General features: G+C 30.5%; 2 protein-coding genes across 2 annotated transcripts; one reads left to right on the top strand and one right to left on the bottom strand.

The window, feature by feature from the left end:
* Positions 1 to 6: 6 nt before the first annotated feature.
* On the bottom strand, positions 7 to 3,298 carry LOC111318191 (large ribosomal subunit protein uL6c-like). The gene is made up of 3 exons (XM_022920903.2): positions 3,154 to 3,298; positions 2,131 to 2,439; positions 7 to 475 (listed from the first exon to the last, which is right to left on the bottom strand). The coding sequence occupies exons 1-3, from the start codon at positions 3,183 to 3,185 to the stop codon at positions 139 to 141; spliced, it is 678 nt and encodes a 225-aa protein (XP_022776638.2). The 5' UTR covers positions 3,186 to 3,298; the 3' UTR covers positions 7 to 138.
* A 4,477-nt stretch (positions 3,299 to 7,775) lies between these two features.
* On the top strand, positions 7,776 to 13,163 carry GLR5 (glutamate receptor 5). The gene is made up of 6 exons (XM_022920901.2): positions 7,776 to 8,357; positions 8,930 to 10,275; positions 10,676 to 10,953; positions 11,133 to 11,164; positions 11,886 to 12,292; positions 12,497 to 13,163. The coding sequence occupies exons 1-6, from the start codon at positions 8,099 to 8,101 to the stop codon at positions 12,929 to 12,931; spliced, it is 2,757 nt and encodes a 918-aa protein (XP_022776636.2). The 5' UTR covers positions 7,776 to 8,098; the 3' UTR covers positions 12,932 to 13,163.
* Positions 13,164 to 14,054: the final 891 nt, after the last annotated feature.

The following is a 14,054-nucleotide window of genomic DNA, read 5'->3' as shown; positions in this document are numbered from 1 at the left end:
CGTATATAACAAGGAAAAAGAATCAACTCTTTCATTAATTGTGAGAAATTGCATTAGTAGCAACATGAGTATGTTTCATTCCAGATATCTAGGCAAGCACAAAATGAGAGGACAAATGAGAAACGAGATACACCACCATTACTTCTTCTTCCCTGCTTTGCCCTCTTTTTTTCTAACAATCTCATCAGCGTACCTCACACCCTTTCCTTTATATGGCTCCGGAGGTCTCCATTTTCTAACATTAGCGGCAAATTGACCAATGGCGCTTTTGTCATATCCACTCACGACGATACTGATGTTTTCTTCCACCTTCACTTGAATGCCTTGGGGGATTGCCATCCTGACTGGATGGGAAAAGCCAAGATATAACACCAAGTCCTTTCCCTCTAAATTTGCACGATATCCAACACCAACTAGTTGAAGTCTCTTTTCAAAACCCTTTGATACTCCCACCACCAGGTTGTCAGTAAGAGTCCTAGCAATTTCATTTAGGTAGAGTCACAATTTAAGTGTCATTACATCATGCTTACAAGACTTTCCAAGCCTAACTTCCTTCATATAGCTAGCTCATGTGAAATTTGAAGATGGAGAGAGAAACATGAGTCAAAGAAGAAAATGCATGAATAATAATAAAAAAATAAAAACCACATGAAGTCTGCTTTGGTAATTGGAATTGGGGGTTGGAGATATTATAGTAGGCTCAAGCCTCTTTCCTCTAATACACAAAACCGAAAGAAAGCCCCGTAAAAGTAGGCAATTTTTTTGCATCACAACTTCTATTTCTTTAACTTTTAATGCACTAAATTTCTAGCACATCAAGAATCATTTACAAAGAGCGCCATGGATATCAGATGGGGCCCTCCTATGCATCCATGTATATGATCCACATCATTTTACACACTTAGTGCTGATAAATTTGCTGCAGCTATTGCTACTAAATCTTCCTCCTTATATCCTAATGCCAAATCATGTACCTATTTGAAAGGAAAAAAAAAGGATCCAACAAAGTAAGGAAAAAAAAAGGATCCAACAAAGTAACTTTGCCCATTTCAAATTCGATACTAAATTTTGCATGTCACTCTTGTAGGATACAGCCATTGGATATGTTTCCCTAGCTGGTAATGATCAACACACACCATGTGCCCCTTACCAATGTCATTAAGGAACCACCTTATACATTGAAGAATCCATATTTCACAAAAAGCAAAGGAAATTATGCAGACAAAGGAGCATTCTAGCAAGCCCAAAATTAATTTTTTAAAAAAATTTAATAAAATACAATTGAAAAGAAAAGAGAGAGGGGGTTTCTTTAGAATTTCAAATTTGAGGTTAAATAATATGCTGAAATCTATAATAAGTTGATCATCAAAATGGAATTTTTTATAAAGAATGAATGAACTGACAGCAGAAAATGCATCTGAATCTCCGGCAGGAATGATTGAGGACCCAAAAATAGAGTAAAGTTTTTTAAACAAATTAGTGATCTTAGCTATCCAAGCAGTCAATCAAAATATATTGACCCAAAACCCAACTGAAATTCAGAATAGCACCAATGGTGCTTGATGAAATGTATCAAATTAATTCTTTTCAAGGAATGGATCTGCTTATATATGGAATTCAAAAAAAAAAAAAAAAACAGGAGTTAATCATTTGGATAAGAGGTAGATGCCTAACGAGCAAGAATAGAGGACAACAAAGGATTAAGGAACATGGTCAGTGGACTTAGGTGAATCATTGGTTGCTTCTTTTTTTAGTATGTGATACTAAATGATGATTTTCAGATCATATGATCAAAAATCAGAAGGCATTCTGGACACTTGTTCATAACCTTTGACAGTAAAGATAAGAAAATCCATGAGCAATTATCATTTCCATAAGAAGATAACATCGAATTTTTTATCATAGATTGCTAATTCTTGGTGTGGTAAATGTGCATACATAATCTCGATTCCCAATATCATTTACAGTCCTTCAGTAAAGTCCATACAAGGGTATTTAGAGAACTATGAAGAACTAAACAATGCATAGGTAATTACCAAGATAGACTTTAGACAAATAACATATCAAGAACGAACTAAAATAAAAACTTTTAGAGAAAGAGAGGAAAAACAAAAAGGGAGGAACAATTACCTGAAAAGCCCATGCATTTGGTTGGCTCTCCTAGTCTCCACTGCCTTTCTGACCCTCAGTAATCCGGATTCCTCCTTATCAAGCTTTACTTCTGGTGGATAAGTCAATGCAAGTTCTCCCAAAGGACCCTTTACCTTCAAGTCCTGACCCTCCAATGTAATTGTCACACTGGATGGCACTCGTATAGGCTGCTTCCCTATTCTTGACTCCTTACACTCTACAGCCTTCCTCACTAAACCAACACGAGTTACAGAAATACTAGAAACACAGATCCCATTTTTTTCTCCCAAAAATGCAGACCTCAAATTGCTGAAACACCAGAAGGAAATAATCACATCAAATAAGAAAAATAACAAACAACAAAGCCACATATCCGGTTTTATGACTAAAGTGAAACTAACAGCCCTTATATTATTTTTTTAAAAAAAATTACAGCGCCATATTTTCGTATTGTAATTTAAATAAGACTGGTCATGATAAGTCTATAACTTAATGGACGCCAAGAAGCTGAGATCAGGAAAACCACTTCCCAAACAAATTAAAAGCTAAGAAGAAATGAAGAGTGATTGGCAATTAGGGATATTCAGGAGATAAGTTATGCACAATTTCGATACTTGACTAGTTTCAAGTTTAAATACACAATAGAATTTTCCCCTTTGCATTGCGAAAAAGGGGAAAAAAGTCCCACCATTGGCCTAAACAAATCCTAGAGCACCATAGCTGCACAACATAGTAACATTCCTCTCCATAAATGGAGTGAAAATAGACAAACCCATTTTAAGGCACAGTTTCATTAACAATTTGAAAGTGATGATATACTCTTAAATTCAAGACCAAACAACATTAAAACAAGGGCAATGAGCTAAATTTGTAAAAAGCAAGGAAAACCCATCTTCCAACACCCAACAATATTTGAGCCTAAATACCTAAAAAGGACCATCCAGAAGCAGAACATATCAGATAACTTGAAGGCTCAATGCATAAAACATAAAAGAAAAACATGCTTGGGAAGTGGGAACAAACCTGGGTTGGAAAGATATAATTGAAGAAGCCATTTCTTAGACAATGTCTTTAGCATCGGCTTTGGTGAACCGAAGAAAATAGAGGGGCCTATCCGAAACGATTGTTGGTTGCTACGCTTTGTTTTTTCAACTGTTGTCGTCTCGATTGTGTCAGGTCAGTTGCTCATGGTTTAATGACCCTATTACCCTTCTTGAAATAATGAATTTGGGCTTGGGCATGACCCAGTTACAACTTGGCTAATGGGCCCCTTGTAATGGATTCTTATTTAACAAAATTTTTAAATTCAATATAAAGTGTTAAATAATTGCCAAATTTTTATTTAATAATTAATTAATTTATAATACCAAATTAATTACTGTTTCTGGATAATCATTATCTAATATATATATATATATATATATATTATATATTATATTACAATATATATAGTTACTAGATAAGATTCGTTGACGTGAATGTTTACATAAATAATTTTTTTTATACATAAAAAACTTGTTAAAATTTCTCTTTATAATGATATATATGATATTTTTATTTTTTTATTTTTTATCAAAAAATATATTTTAAAATTTATTTGATTATCCAAAACTTTTAAAAATTAAATGAAAAATCAATTTAGATTTAAAATAATTAAAATGATAAAACTATTATTTTTTATTTTTGTGAGATTTTATTTAAATAAGTAAAATTAATTCTTATTTTTTATTTATGGATTAAATAAATGTATTTAAAATTTTATTAGTTATCCAAATCTTTTTAAGATATATTTATTTGAAATTTTTTAATTATCCAAAGTTTTTCTTTTTACTAAAAAAAATCATCTTTATTTGTCAAACACATTTTTTAATATATCTTTTTATTTTTAAAAATTAATTTTTTAATAATTAGTTATACATATAGGTTTTGACATGAGATTAGTCATAAATGGCCAAATAGTGAGCCAAAAGGTAGTTAATATGTAATTAATGCTACATTTTGAAATACTTATATTTTTTTTTACCTTTACAATTAAATTTATAGTATTAATAATTGTAAAGTTTGCTTTTGAAATATAAAAAACTTCACATATCATTTTCAATTAGGATAATAATATATATATTTTAAATTAATTTTTTACATATATCTCTAATTTTAAAAATATTAAATATAATTTTATCTTAATAGATTTCATGAATATATTTTATTATTTAAAATTGTCAAATTTAATCTTTTAGTAATTTATAAATGATTGTTTAATATCATTCATTAACATCAATTTGATTTTTTTTTTCATTGTTCTCTATTTTTGTGTTACTCATTTTATTTTTATATTCAAAAGTGTAAGTTATAAAATAAATTTTTTCTTTTTTATATATTTATGGTAAGCCCGCAGTTTTTAGCTTGACTTTTTTTATAAATATATTATAATATATAAAATTACATAAACATATATATTTTTATATTTTGTAGATAATGACTACATATCTTTTTTTCTTTATTATTGACTCTTCATTTAATTAGGTTTTTTTTTTTTTCAATTGACTTTCTTTTTTCATATATTACATGAAGCAAAGTTACAAAAAAATATTTATTTTTCTATTTTGTAAGTACTGTATATAAGTTTTTTTTTTCTCTTTATATTTGACTATTTACCCAATTAAGTAATATTTTTTTTCTCTTAATTCAACTTTGTTACAATGCAAAAACATTTTCATTAATAGTCTATTTAATGACATTAATTTAAATCTACTATTTATAAATATTGTTACGAATAACAAGAACTAGTTGGATTCTGAAATCATGTTTTACATATATAATATAATTAGCCCATCAATTATGATTTTATATATAAATTTATAATCTGTTATACTTCTTCTTCTTCTTCAAAGTCATAACATTATTTTTATTTATAAAAAAATTAGGATAAATTGAAATCCAACTTGATTTCATTATTTTTTGCTTTTCAAATCAAATCTCATTAGTAAGTATTTGATATTTTCTTAAACATAATTTTTTAAAAAATAAGAATTTTAAAAATTAAGAAATATCCATGAATTTGGTGGCATAAAGTTGTAAACATTTATAAATTTTATATTATGATTCAAATCACCTATTCAATTTATATTTATTATTAAAATGTTATAATATTAAATATATTTAAAATTTAAAATTAAATAAAATTTTAATATAATAATATTTTAAATCCATGCTTAAAAAGTTATGAATAAAATCATAAATCGAACTCATAATTCAATAAATGAATAGGTCTATTTCCTAATAAAATTAAAAAATTATATTTAATTACGATCCATTTGCCTTTTTTTTTTTTAATTTCCTTTGATCGAATTTTGAAAAACATTCACTAATCAAACATAAATATAAAATTGAAAATGTGTATTTTTTTAATTTATTTTGATTAATTTAATTGAATTAAATTTATTTAACTAACTTTCTAATAAGATTTAATTGATACAAAATTATATATTTTTCATATGATAAATAATATTATTCATGCTTAAAGTGTATGAGATATTTGGCAAAAGAAAAACAATTGAAATTAAAAAAATAATTTGTGATTTTCGAAGTAAAATTATAATTAACAATGATTTATAAAATGTTTTTCATTGTATTTTAACTATAAATTAATTTCAAGCATAAATAATTAGATATAAATGATTTTGCCTTTCTTTTAAATATTAAAAATTTGAATAACTAATAAATTTTTAAATATATTTTTTGATAAATAAAATAAAATAAAAAATTAATGAAGATAAATTTGTTTACACACATAAATTATTTATGTTTACTTTATTAAATAAATAACAAATAACTAAATTAAATGATAAATAATTTTTAAATTGCTACATTACAAACTAAATCTTAAAAAAAAAAATCAATTACAATTAAATTCTGCTCTGCTGCTGTATTTTTAATTTAAAATTAATTTTAATAATATTATTGAATTAATATATTATTGAAAATCAATCATGACTTTTAATTGGAAGTCTTTAGAGAAAGACAAATAAAAACACTGCAAATTTCCCTCGAGAAAAATATTTAGCTTTTCGATCTGATTGGATTCAAGAAAAGCAAAACGAATCAAACTTCACTTTAAATAAGCATCAACAGCTTTTTCTTTTTTGTTTTTTTCATAGTCTTTTTATACTGAAAAGGACTGTTAGCCAATTAAAACCATACCACACCTGACACGACGTAGACCTGTCGAACTATAATTGGCCATTACTTCATTTTAATAATCTTGCTTTGCCTAGCTGAAAAAGGGTTCTTTTATTCTTCATTGCTCTAATTAATGATAATACATAAAATTGATAGTTTAAAATATAATATAACAATATGGTATAAAAATAAATAAATAATAAAAAATGATATAATTTTAAATTTTAATAAAAATAATATATTTGAGTTTAATAAAATTTAAAAAATTATATATTTATATTCATATTAATTATGATACAATTTTTTTATAAAATATAATATAAATAAATAAATTATCAAATCTAATAAAAAATATACTTTAATAATTAAATTATACACATCCAATTTATAGAAGTATTCTCACATTAATTAGTACAGAGGAGCACTAACTTTATTTTTTCTATATTGATTAAAAATATTTGTTATCAAATTAAATTGATAAATTAATTTATTGGTTTTGATATAAGTGATTTTTTATTCGATTTGTATCAATGATTTTTTTGTTAGAATAATTTTGAATGCTCAGTGTAAGATGTATTTTGTCTTAAGTGGGAAGCAAATAATTTATTTATCCAAAATTTATAAATAAAAAAGTATAAAGATATTACTTTTAATAATAATCTTGATAATCTTTAAGAATTTATTAGTAAAATTTTTTTTCAAAATCTCATCTTTCAAATCTTTGCTATTTTAATTTATAGATTGGATTAGAAAAAATTATTAAGTTATCCTAATTGGGAGAAATTATTACATAACTTTTCTTATTAATAGTTTTTAAAATAGGAAATTAATCTCAACAATAAAATTTTTAAGTTTCACAAATAATATTAAATAAAATAACACATATTTTAAAAATATATTAAAAAATTAATTAAAAATAAAATATATGATAATTGCATAAAAAATAAACTCTTTCAACAAGAAAATTTTATTAGAATCCAAGAGTGTGTATCACACAACCTTTTGCACGTGGAAACGAACCTTTTGTCGGTAAAAAATAATGCTTTGACAAATCTAAGATCGTTCATTATTATCAGTCCATGCAAGTCGTGCCAATATAATCACGAGCCACCTACCCCTTACAAAGAAATACGTCGCTTCTCTCTTCATTTTTTTTTTTGCACCCTAAAAACATGGGCATTTTTTTTTTTGGTAAACCATGACCAAATTTCTTTCAAATTTATCCTTGAATTAGTATTTTTTACAGTAAAAAAAAAAAAGTTGCAATCAAATTTTCTCCATTGAAAAGATCAAAAGCCTGAAAAACTTTATTTCTGGGTCCCTTGACTGACTGACTTCTCACTCTCTGGTCTTCCCCACAAATCCACTGTTAGTGTTTTGGACATGGTGTCCACAAATTCCACGTCCAATCACTGTTTTTTTTCTTTTCGTTTGAATTTATCCCAAATTCCACATTACTGTTTCTTGGCTTCTTGCAGCCATTGAGTTTTAGTACTACTATCGTTTTTTCCATATGGTAGTTGGCATAGTCTTAAGTCAGCTTTAATACATTTCCTGAGTTCCTGTCCTAACTCCTAAGTTTTTCTCACTAAGTCTCGAATTTGATTTGTAGGTTGTGTTTCTGATTATTTTACAATCTGGGTATTTAGAAAAATGCATGCTTGATATACTTTTAGCAAGTTTCTTCAACCCCAGAAGGTCTTGACTTCAGACAAAGGCTAACTCTTTAAATTAAAAAAAAAAAAATTCCTTTTTTATTCTGGATTTGTTGGTTTTGATAGCGTTCCAAATGAGACGTCTTGGGTTTGTTTCATTTTTCGTTTTGATAATATGGGTGTCCCAGAGTTGTTTTGTGGGTTGTCAGAAGCCTGCCGTTGTAAACATTGCTGCAATTTTCACTTTTGATTCTGTTATTGGTAGAGCTGCAAAGCCAGCCATGGAAGCTGCAATCTCTGATATCAATGCTACTCCCACAATTCTTAATGGAACTCATCTTAATTTGTCCATGTCGGATGCTTATTGTAATGTCTTCTTGGGTTCTACAGAAGGTAACTACAACTCTGTTATTTTGCTTTTTCCCTGCTACTTAGTCTGTTAAAATACATGGTTGGAATTAGCAGTTCTTATGGCTTTTGACAATTTTAATGAATATGTATTTAGTGATGGGCATAGTTATGAACTTAATTCAATTTATTGTGGTTCTTTCTCCTTCTGCCTTCTGTTCTCGGTTCACTTGAATTTATATAGGGTCAATCAATAACTTAAAGCTCTTTTCAACTCTAATCATTTATTTGATGATTAATAACTATTCTTACTGTGATCTCTACTTGTTTTGTTTCTAGATTTCCTTTAATTAATCTTCTAACTTGACCGGCATAATAATGATTTTATATGATAATGAAGTTTCTGTGCATTTTAATCCATCAATGATTTCACAAAGATGCCAAATCTCCTCATGTCTTCTTTGTTTACGGTTGATCTTATATTTTCACTGTGGTATGATTGCCATATCAGGCCAAAGTCCTTTCAGGCATGATATTCCTTGAAAATTTATTGCAAAGAATCTTAAACCAAGATAGAAGTTCTTCTAAAACAGATTGAACCTTTTCTTTTATGTCAGCTTTTCAAGTAATTGAAAAAGAGGCGGTGGCTATTATTGGTCCACAGTCATCTTCGATTGCTCATATGATTTCTGGAATAGCCAATGCTCTTCGAGTTCCACTTGTTTCGTATGCTGCCACTGATCCAACTCTTTCTGCTCTCCAATTCCCATTCTTTCTACGAACTGTGCAAAGCGATTTCAACCAAATGGTTGCTATGGCTGACTTAGTTGATTTTTATGGGTGGAAAGAGGTTATTGCTATCTATGTAGATGATGATTATGGGAGGAATGGGATATCTGCCCTAAATGATGAACTTAATAGGAGGCAGACAAAAGCTTTCTATAAATTCCCTTTGCCTGTACATTTTACTCAAAGTCACATCATATCCTTGCTCAATCATTCTAAATTGCTAGGTCCTCGTGTGTATGTTGTTCATGTTAATCCTGACCCCCAATTAAGAATTTTTGCCACTGCTGAAAAGCTTCAGATGATGACCAGTAACTATGTGTGGCTTGCAACGGATTGGCTTTCTGCTACCATAGATTCATTCTCTCCCATGAATCAAACTGCTCTCCAAGTGCTTCAAGGGGTAGTTGGACTCCGGCAACACATTCCAGAGTCCAACAAGAAGAAAGACTTTGTGTCTCGATGGAGAAAAATGCAGCAGAAAGGGTTGGCAAAATCAGAGTTGAATACCTATGGGCTTTGTGCTTATGACACAGTTTGGACAGTTGCACATGCAATTGACAAGTTCATAAATGATGGCAACAATCTTACATTTTCATCCAGTAATAAGTTAAATGATACAAGAACAGCCAAAATGCATTTGGAGGAGCTTAAAGTTTTTGATGGTGGTGATTCACTGCTCAAGGATTTATTACACACAAACTTCTCTGGTTTAACCGGTCAAGTTCATTTTAGTTCAGATCGGAACATTGTGACCTCAGGTTATGATGTCATTAATATTCACAAGATGGCTGTTCAAATAGTTGGTTACTGGTCTAGTATTTTTCATCTCTCAGTTTCTCCTCCGGAAACCCTCCAAGGGACACAAAAGAGCTATTCTGAGATAGACCAGAAGCTTCACAGTATTACTTGGCCTGGTGGAAAGACAGAAAGGCCTCGTGGCTGGGTGATTGCAGATGATGAACGGCCATTGAGAATTGGAGTGCCTTATAGAGCCAGTTTCATTGATTTTGTTACAGAACAGCATGATAACCATAAAATCGCGGGATACTGTATTGATGTGTTCACTGAAGCACTGAAATTCATCGCATATAATGTTCCTTACAAATTTGAGCTTTTCGGGGATGGACGGTCCAATCCTATTTATGGTCAGCTTGTGAACATGATTGCAGATGATGTAAGTATGACAGTTTGCCTTTTATAGTTGGTAAGGATTAACATAAATTTTAAATTTGAGCAAGGATTTTGAGGAGATGATGGTTCCACCTATAGGGTTAGGAAACTTTCTTAATAATTGTTCAATATTAACTTACCTCACACCTTCGCACCAAAATATGTCATAAATTGATTGGGGCAAATATATCCTTTTTTTTTTTGTAACATATATTTGCCTGTGGTAGATGTTACTTTCATGGCAATAGTTGAGGCACTTCTAATGAGTTGCATGGTTAAACCTTCATCCAATAAGCAATAAATAGCATGTTGCAACTTAAATCAAAGTCTTGCATCATGGAGAGGAATGTTTATTTATAGATAGAGCTTGTACATCTTGATTGTTTTTAAAATTATTGTACCAGGTGTTTGATGCAGCTGTTGGGGACATTGCAATTGTGAAAAACCGTACAAAGATTGTGGATTTTTCTCAGCCTTATACAACTACTGGTCTCGTCATAGTAGCTCCAATCCGCAATTCAAAATCAAGTGCTTGGGTATTTCTAAAACCATTTACATTAGACATGTGGTGCATGACTGCAGCTGCTTTTTTGATAATTGCAGTTGTTATTTGGATTCTGGAGCATCGAGTCAATGATGCTTTTCGTGGTCCTCCTAGGAAGCAACTTGTAACAATGTTTATGTAAGTTATTGCTATATCTCAGAGAAGTTCTAGTTAATATTTTCTATCATTTTTTTTGTGATATTATAAATGTGGTTCTTTTCCTCCTATTTTCAAAAAGATGGCTTTTTTTTTTTTTTTGCACTCATTGAGCCCATACATTCCTACCTCTAATATCATTCATTCATTTACTATTGCAGGTTCAGCTTCTCAACACTGTTTAAGACAAACCGTAAGGAAACTTTGGCTCCCTAACTTCTTTTATTTGAGAATTTTTTCACTGAAGATAAGTATTAACCATTAGCAGATATGATGTTAGCCTTAGGCTACTTTTGATATCAACAATAACTGATTTTGTTCATCAAAGTCTGTATACGTGGCCACTTCAGTTCTTATGAAATTTTACAAATAATGCCAACCTCGCAGTTCCAATTCAAACTGAGCTGCACTATCTTTATCTAGATATTAACATAACTCAGTAACTCTACTTGCCTTTCCTATGCCATTATTGTTTTTTCTTTTTCTTTTCATGGGAGGGGGAGTGTTGGGGGTGGTCTTGACTGCCTCCAGATTTTTAAATATTAGAAAAATGGCTAAGTAGCACATTTAACTGTGAAGCTCTTCTTCTTGGGATGATAAAATTTCTTGCTTTGCCAAAAAAAAAAAAAACCATATGAGCCTTTTGGTTCTATCATGCTTGATTGTCTACATTGTGCAGCCCAATAAGGATTAGTGATAAGGCTAATTGGTTTGATCCAGCAGTAAGAATCCTCAAATTCACATCAGCTTTCTGCTTTTTCAATAAAATATTGTCTCATTCTGTTTCTTTTAAAGCAAAATATGGCTTTACTGTTTCTACTCTTATCAGTTATCATTTTGTCGTCTCAAGTTACAGAAAGTTTTAGAATCCATACTGATCTTAAACTTGACAATATTTCATTTTAACAATACAGAGGAAGTAACTGTAAGCACACTTGGGCGAGTGGTAATGGTGGTATGGCTTTTCTTATTGATGGTGATAACATCTAGTTATACAGCAAACTTGACTTCAATCCTTACAGTTCAGCAACTCTCATCTCCCATTACTGGAATTGACAGCTTGATTTCTAACACTTGGCCTATTGGTTACCAAGTTGGTTCATTTGCATATGGTTATCTATCTGAGAATCTTAACATCCATCGGTCAAGGCTTGTTGCACTACACTCTCCAGAAGAGTATGAAAGTGCTCTACGACTAGGGCCAGCTAATGGAGGTGTGGCAGCTATTGTTGATGAGCTTCCTTATGTGGAATTATTTCTGTCAAAGCGAACTGATTTTGGGATTATTGGCCAACCATTTACAAAGAGTGGCTGGGGATTTGTAAGTACTTTCCTCTACATGAAAATGCATTCATAATTTCATACACGTCTTGTTGGAATGCTGGCATTTCATGTCTAGATTTTTGCATATTCAGTTAACTGTAAAATGTAAATAAAAATACTATCATAAACCAATTCATAATGTCTATGATATGTCACTTGTATGAAAAGTTTCTCATAGATTGTGTTCACTACATCATATCAGGCTTTTAAGAGAGGTTCTGCGCTTGCTGTTGACATGTCTACTGCAATCTTGAAACTTTCTGAAAATGGAAAGCTTCAAGATATACATGACAGCTGGTTTTGTAAGATGGGTTGTCCTGGAGAGAGGAAAAGAAACTCCGAGCCTAACCAACTCCACTTAGTGAGCTTCTGGGGCCTATATCTTTTATGTGGTTCCATCACTCTTGGTGCACTTCTAGTCTTTATTCTTCGAACTGTTCGCCAATTTGTCCGGTACAGACGAAGGCAAATGAACCTTTCTTCCCCTTCATCCTCGGTTCAAACTACTACTCGTTGCTCTCAGGTCATATATAACTTTTTTGACTTCATTGATGAAAAAGAGGAAGCTATCAAGAAAATGTTTATGCAGTGTGAGATTAATCCGGTTCCAGAAACTCCAATAAGCACAGCAACATGAAATTTTTGTTTTGGTAGATTTGGAGGGATATATTAGCCTTTAGTGCTTAACGCAGAAACCTAGTCTGTACATGAATCAACTCAGACTGCCTATTTAGGATTTGTGATGCTTGTAAATATCACTGCTCGTGATATGTAGAAAATTCCATAATGGCGATTATGATTTTCCTTATGTATACAAATGACATTAGTTTTGCAGTAATCCTATCTAATTATGGCTCATATGCTTGTCATTCTAGGTTCTTTAGCTGTTATTAGGTATTCAGAACCAGATATTACTAAAACAGAATCTTTTAGATATAGATGGATATACCATATGCTGCATTAAGTTTGACTGGTGCAAATCATCTGTGGGGTTGCTGGTGCTTCTAAATGAATTGCTGTTCACAAAATTTTCAGGGAATGCTCTATCCAAAGTCACAAGGTCCCAACTGCAGATAATTGATATCCATATCTTCATTGGTGCTAATAGGTGCAAATTTGATATCTAACTTGATTGGGATTTTGAAATTGGAATGGCTGTTCACCATAATTTCCAGCATTTTGATCACATGGTAGAGATTAGTATGATCTTTTGAAGCATTTTAATACAGTATATGCAGAGAAACCCTGTTAAAGCAGGCTGATTTGAATATCAGGTATATATTTTTTCCACTGTTTCTTTGAATGACAATCGGATTTTTGAGTTGAGGAGCTTGATCCATTTTGCAAAAAGTAAAAAAGAATTATATTCCATAGAGAAAAGCCGAATGGACGGCCACAAAATTTGAGAATGGCAATGCTGTTATATTGGCATTGGCACCTGGCAAAGGCCACACAATTGGGATAGGCATCCATTCCCTGCTGAATTCTGCGGATCAGTACCACAACAATGCGATGCAAACGATAACATTCAAATTCCAATGTTGCAAATATTTATATATATATATATAATTATATTAATCTGACCTTTATATCTAGCCCCAATAAACCAAGCTATAATATCCCTCACCAAAATATTTGGCTTTTTAAACAAAATGATATTAGACTTTTACTTTTAATAATCGGATTTAATTTCTTATTATCTCAAGCATAAAAAAAAAATTATAGTTTCCCACTTAAAAAAATAAAAAAAAACTTTTGCA

Source organism: Durio zibethinus, chromosome 2 (genome assembly GCF_047325235.1).
Source record: "Durio zibethinus cultivar Kanyao isolate XHJ-2024 chromosome 2, ASM4732523v1, whole genome shotgun sequence".
NCBI classification, from domain to species: domain Eukaryota; kingdom Viridiplantae; phylum Streptophyta; class Magnoliopsida; order Malvales; family Malvaceae; genus Durio; species Durio zibethinus.
This window is presented reverse-complemented; position numbering and strand designations above follow the sequence as displayed.

Bases quoted from the DNA above. Each gene is read 5' to 3' on its own strand.
- LOC111318191 (XM_022920903.2), bottom strand. From the start codon at position 3,185: ATGGCTTCTTCAATTATATCTTTCCAACCCAG. The intron at 2,440-3,153 runs GTTTGTTCCCAC...CTGGTGTTTCAG, and splicing joins ATTATATCTTTCCAACCCAG to CAATTTGAGGTCTGCATTTT. The intron at 476-2,130 runs GTAATTGTTCCT...TGAAATTGCTAG, and splicing joins CAAATGCATGGGCTTTTCAG to GACTCTTACTGACAACCTGG.
- GLR5 (XM_022920901.2), top strand. From the start codon at position 8,099: ATGAGACGTCTTGGGTTTGTTTCATTTTTCGTTTTGATAATATGGGTG. The intron at 10,954-11,132 runs GTAAGTTATTGC...TTACTATTGCAG, and splicing joins CAACTTGTAACAATGTTTAT to GTTCAGCTTCTCAACACTGT. The intron at 11,165-11,885 runs GTAAGGAAACTT...TTAACAATACAG, and splicing joins AACACTGTTTAAGACAAACC to AGGAAGTAACTGTAAGCACA.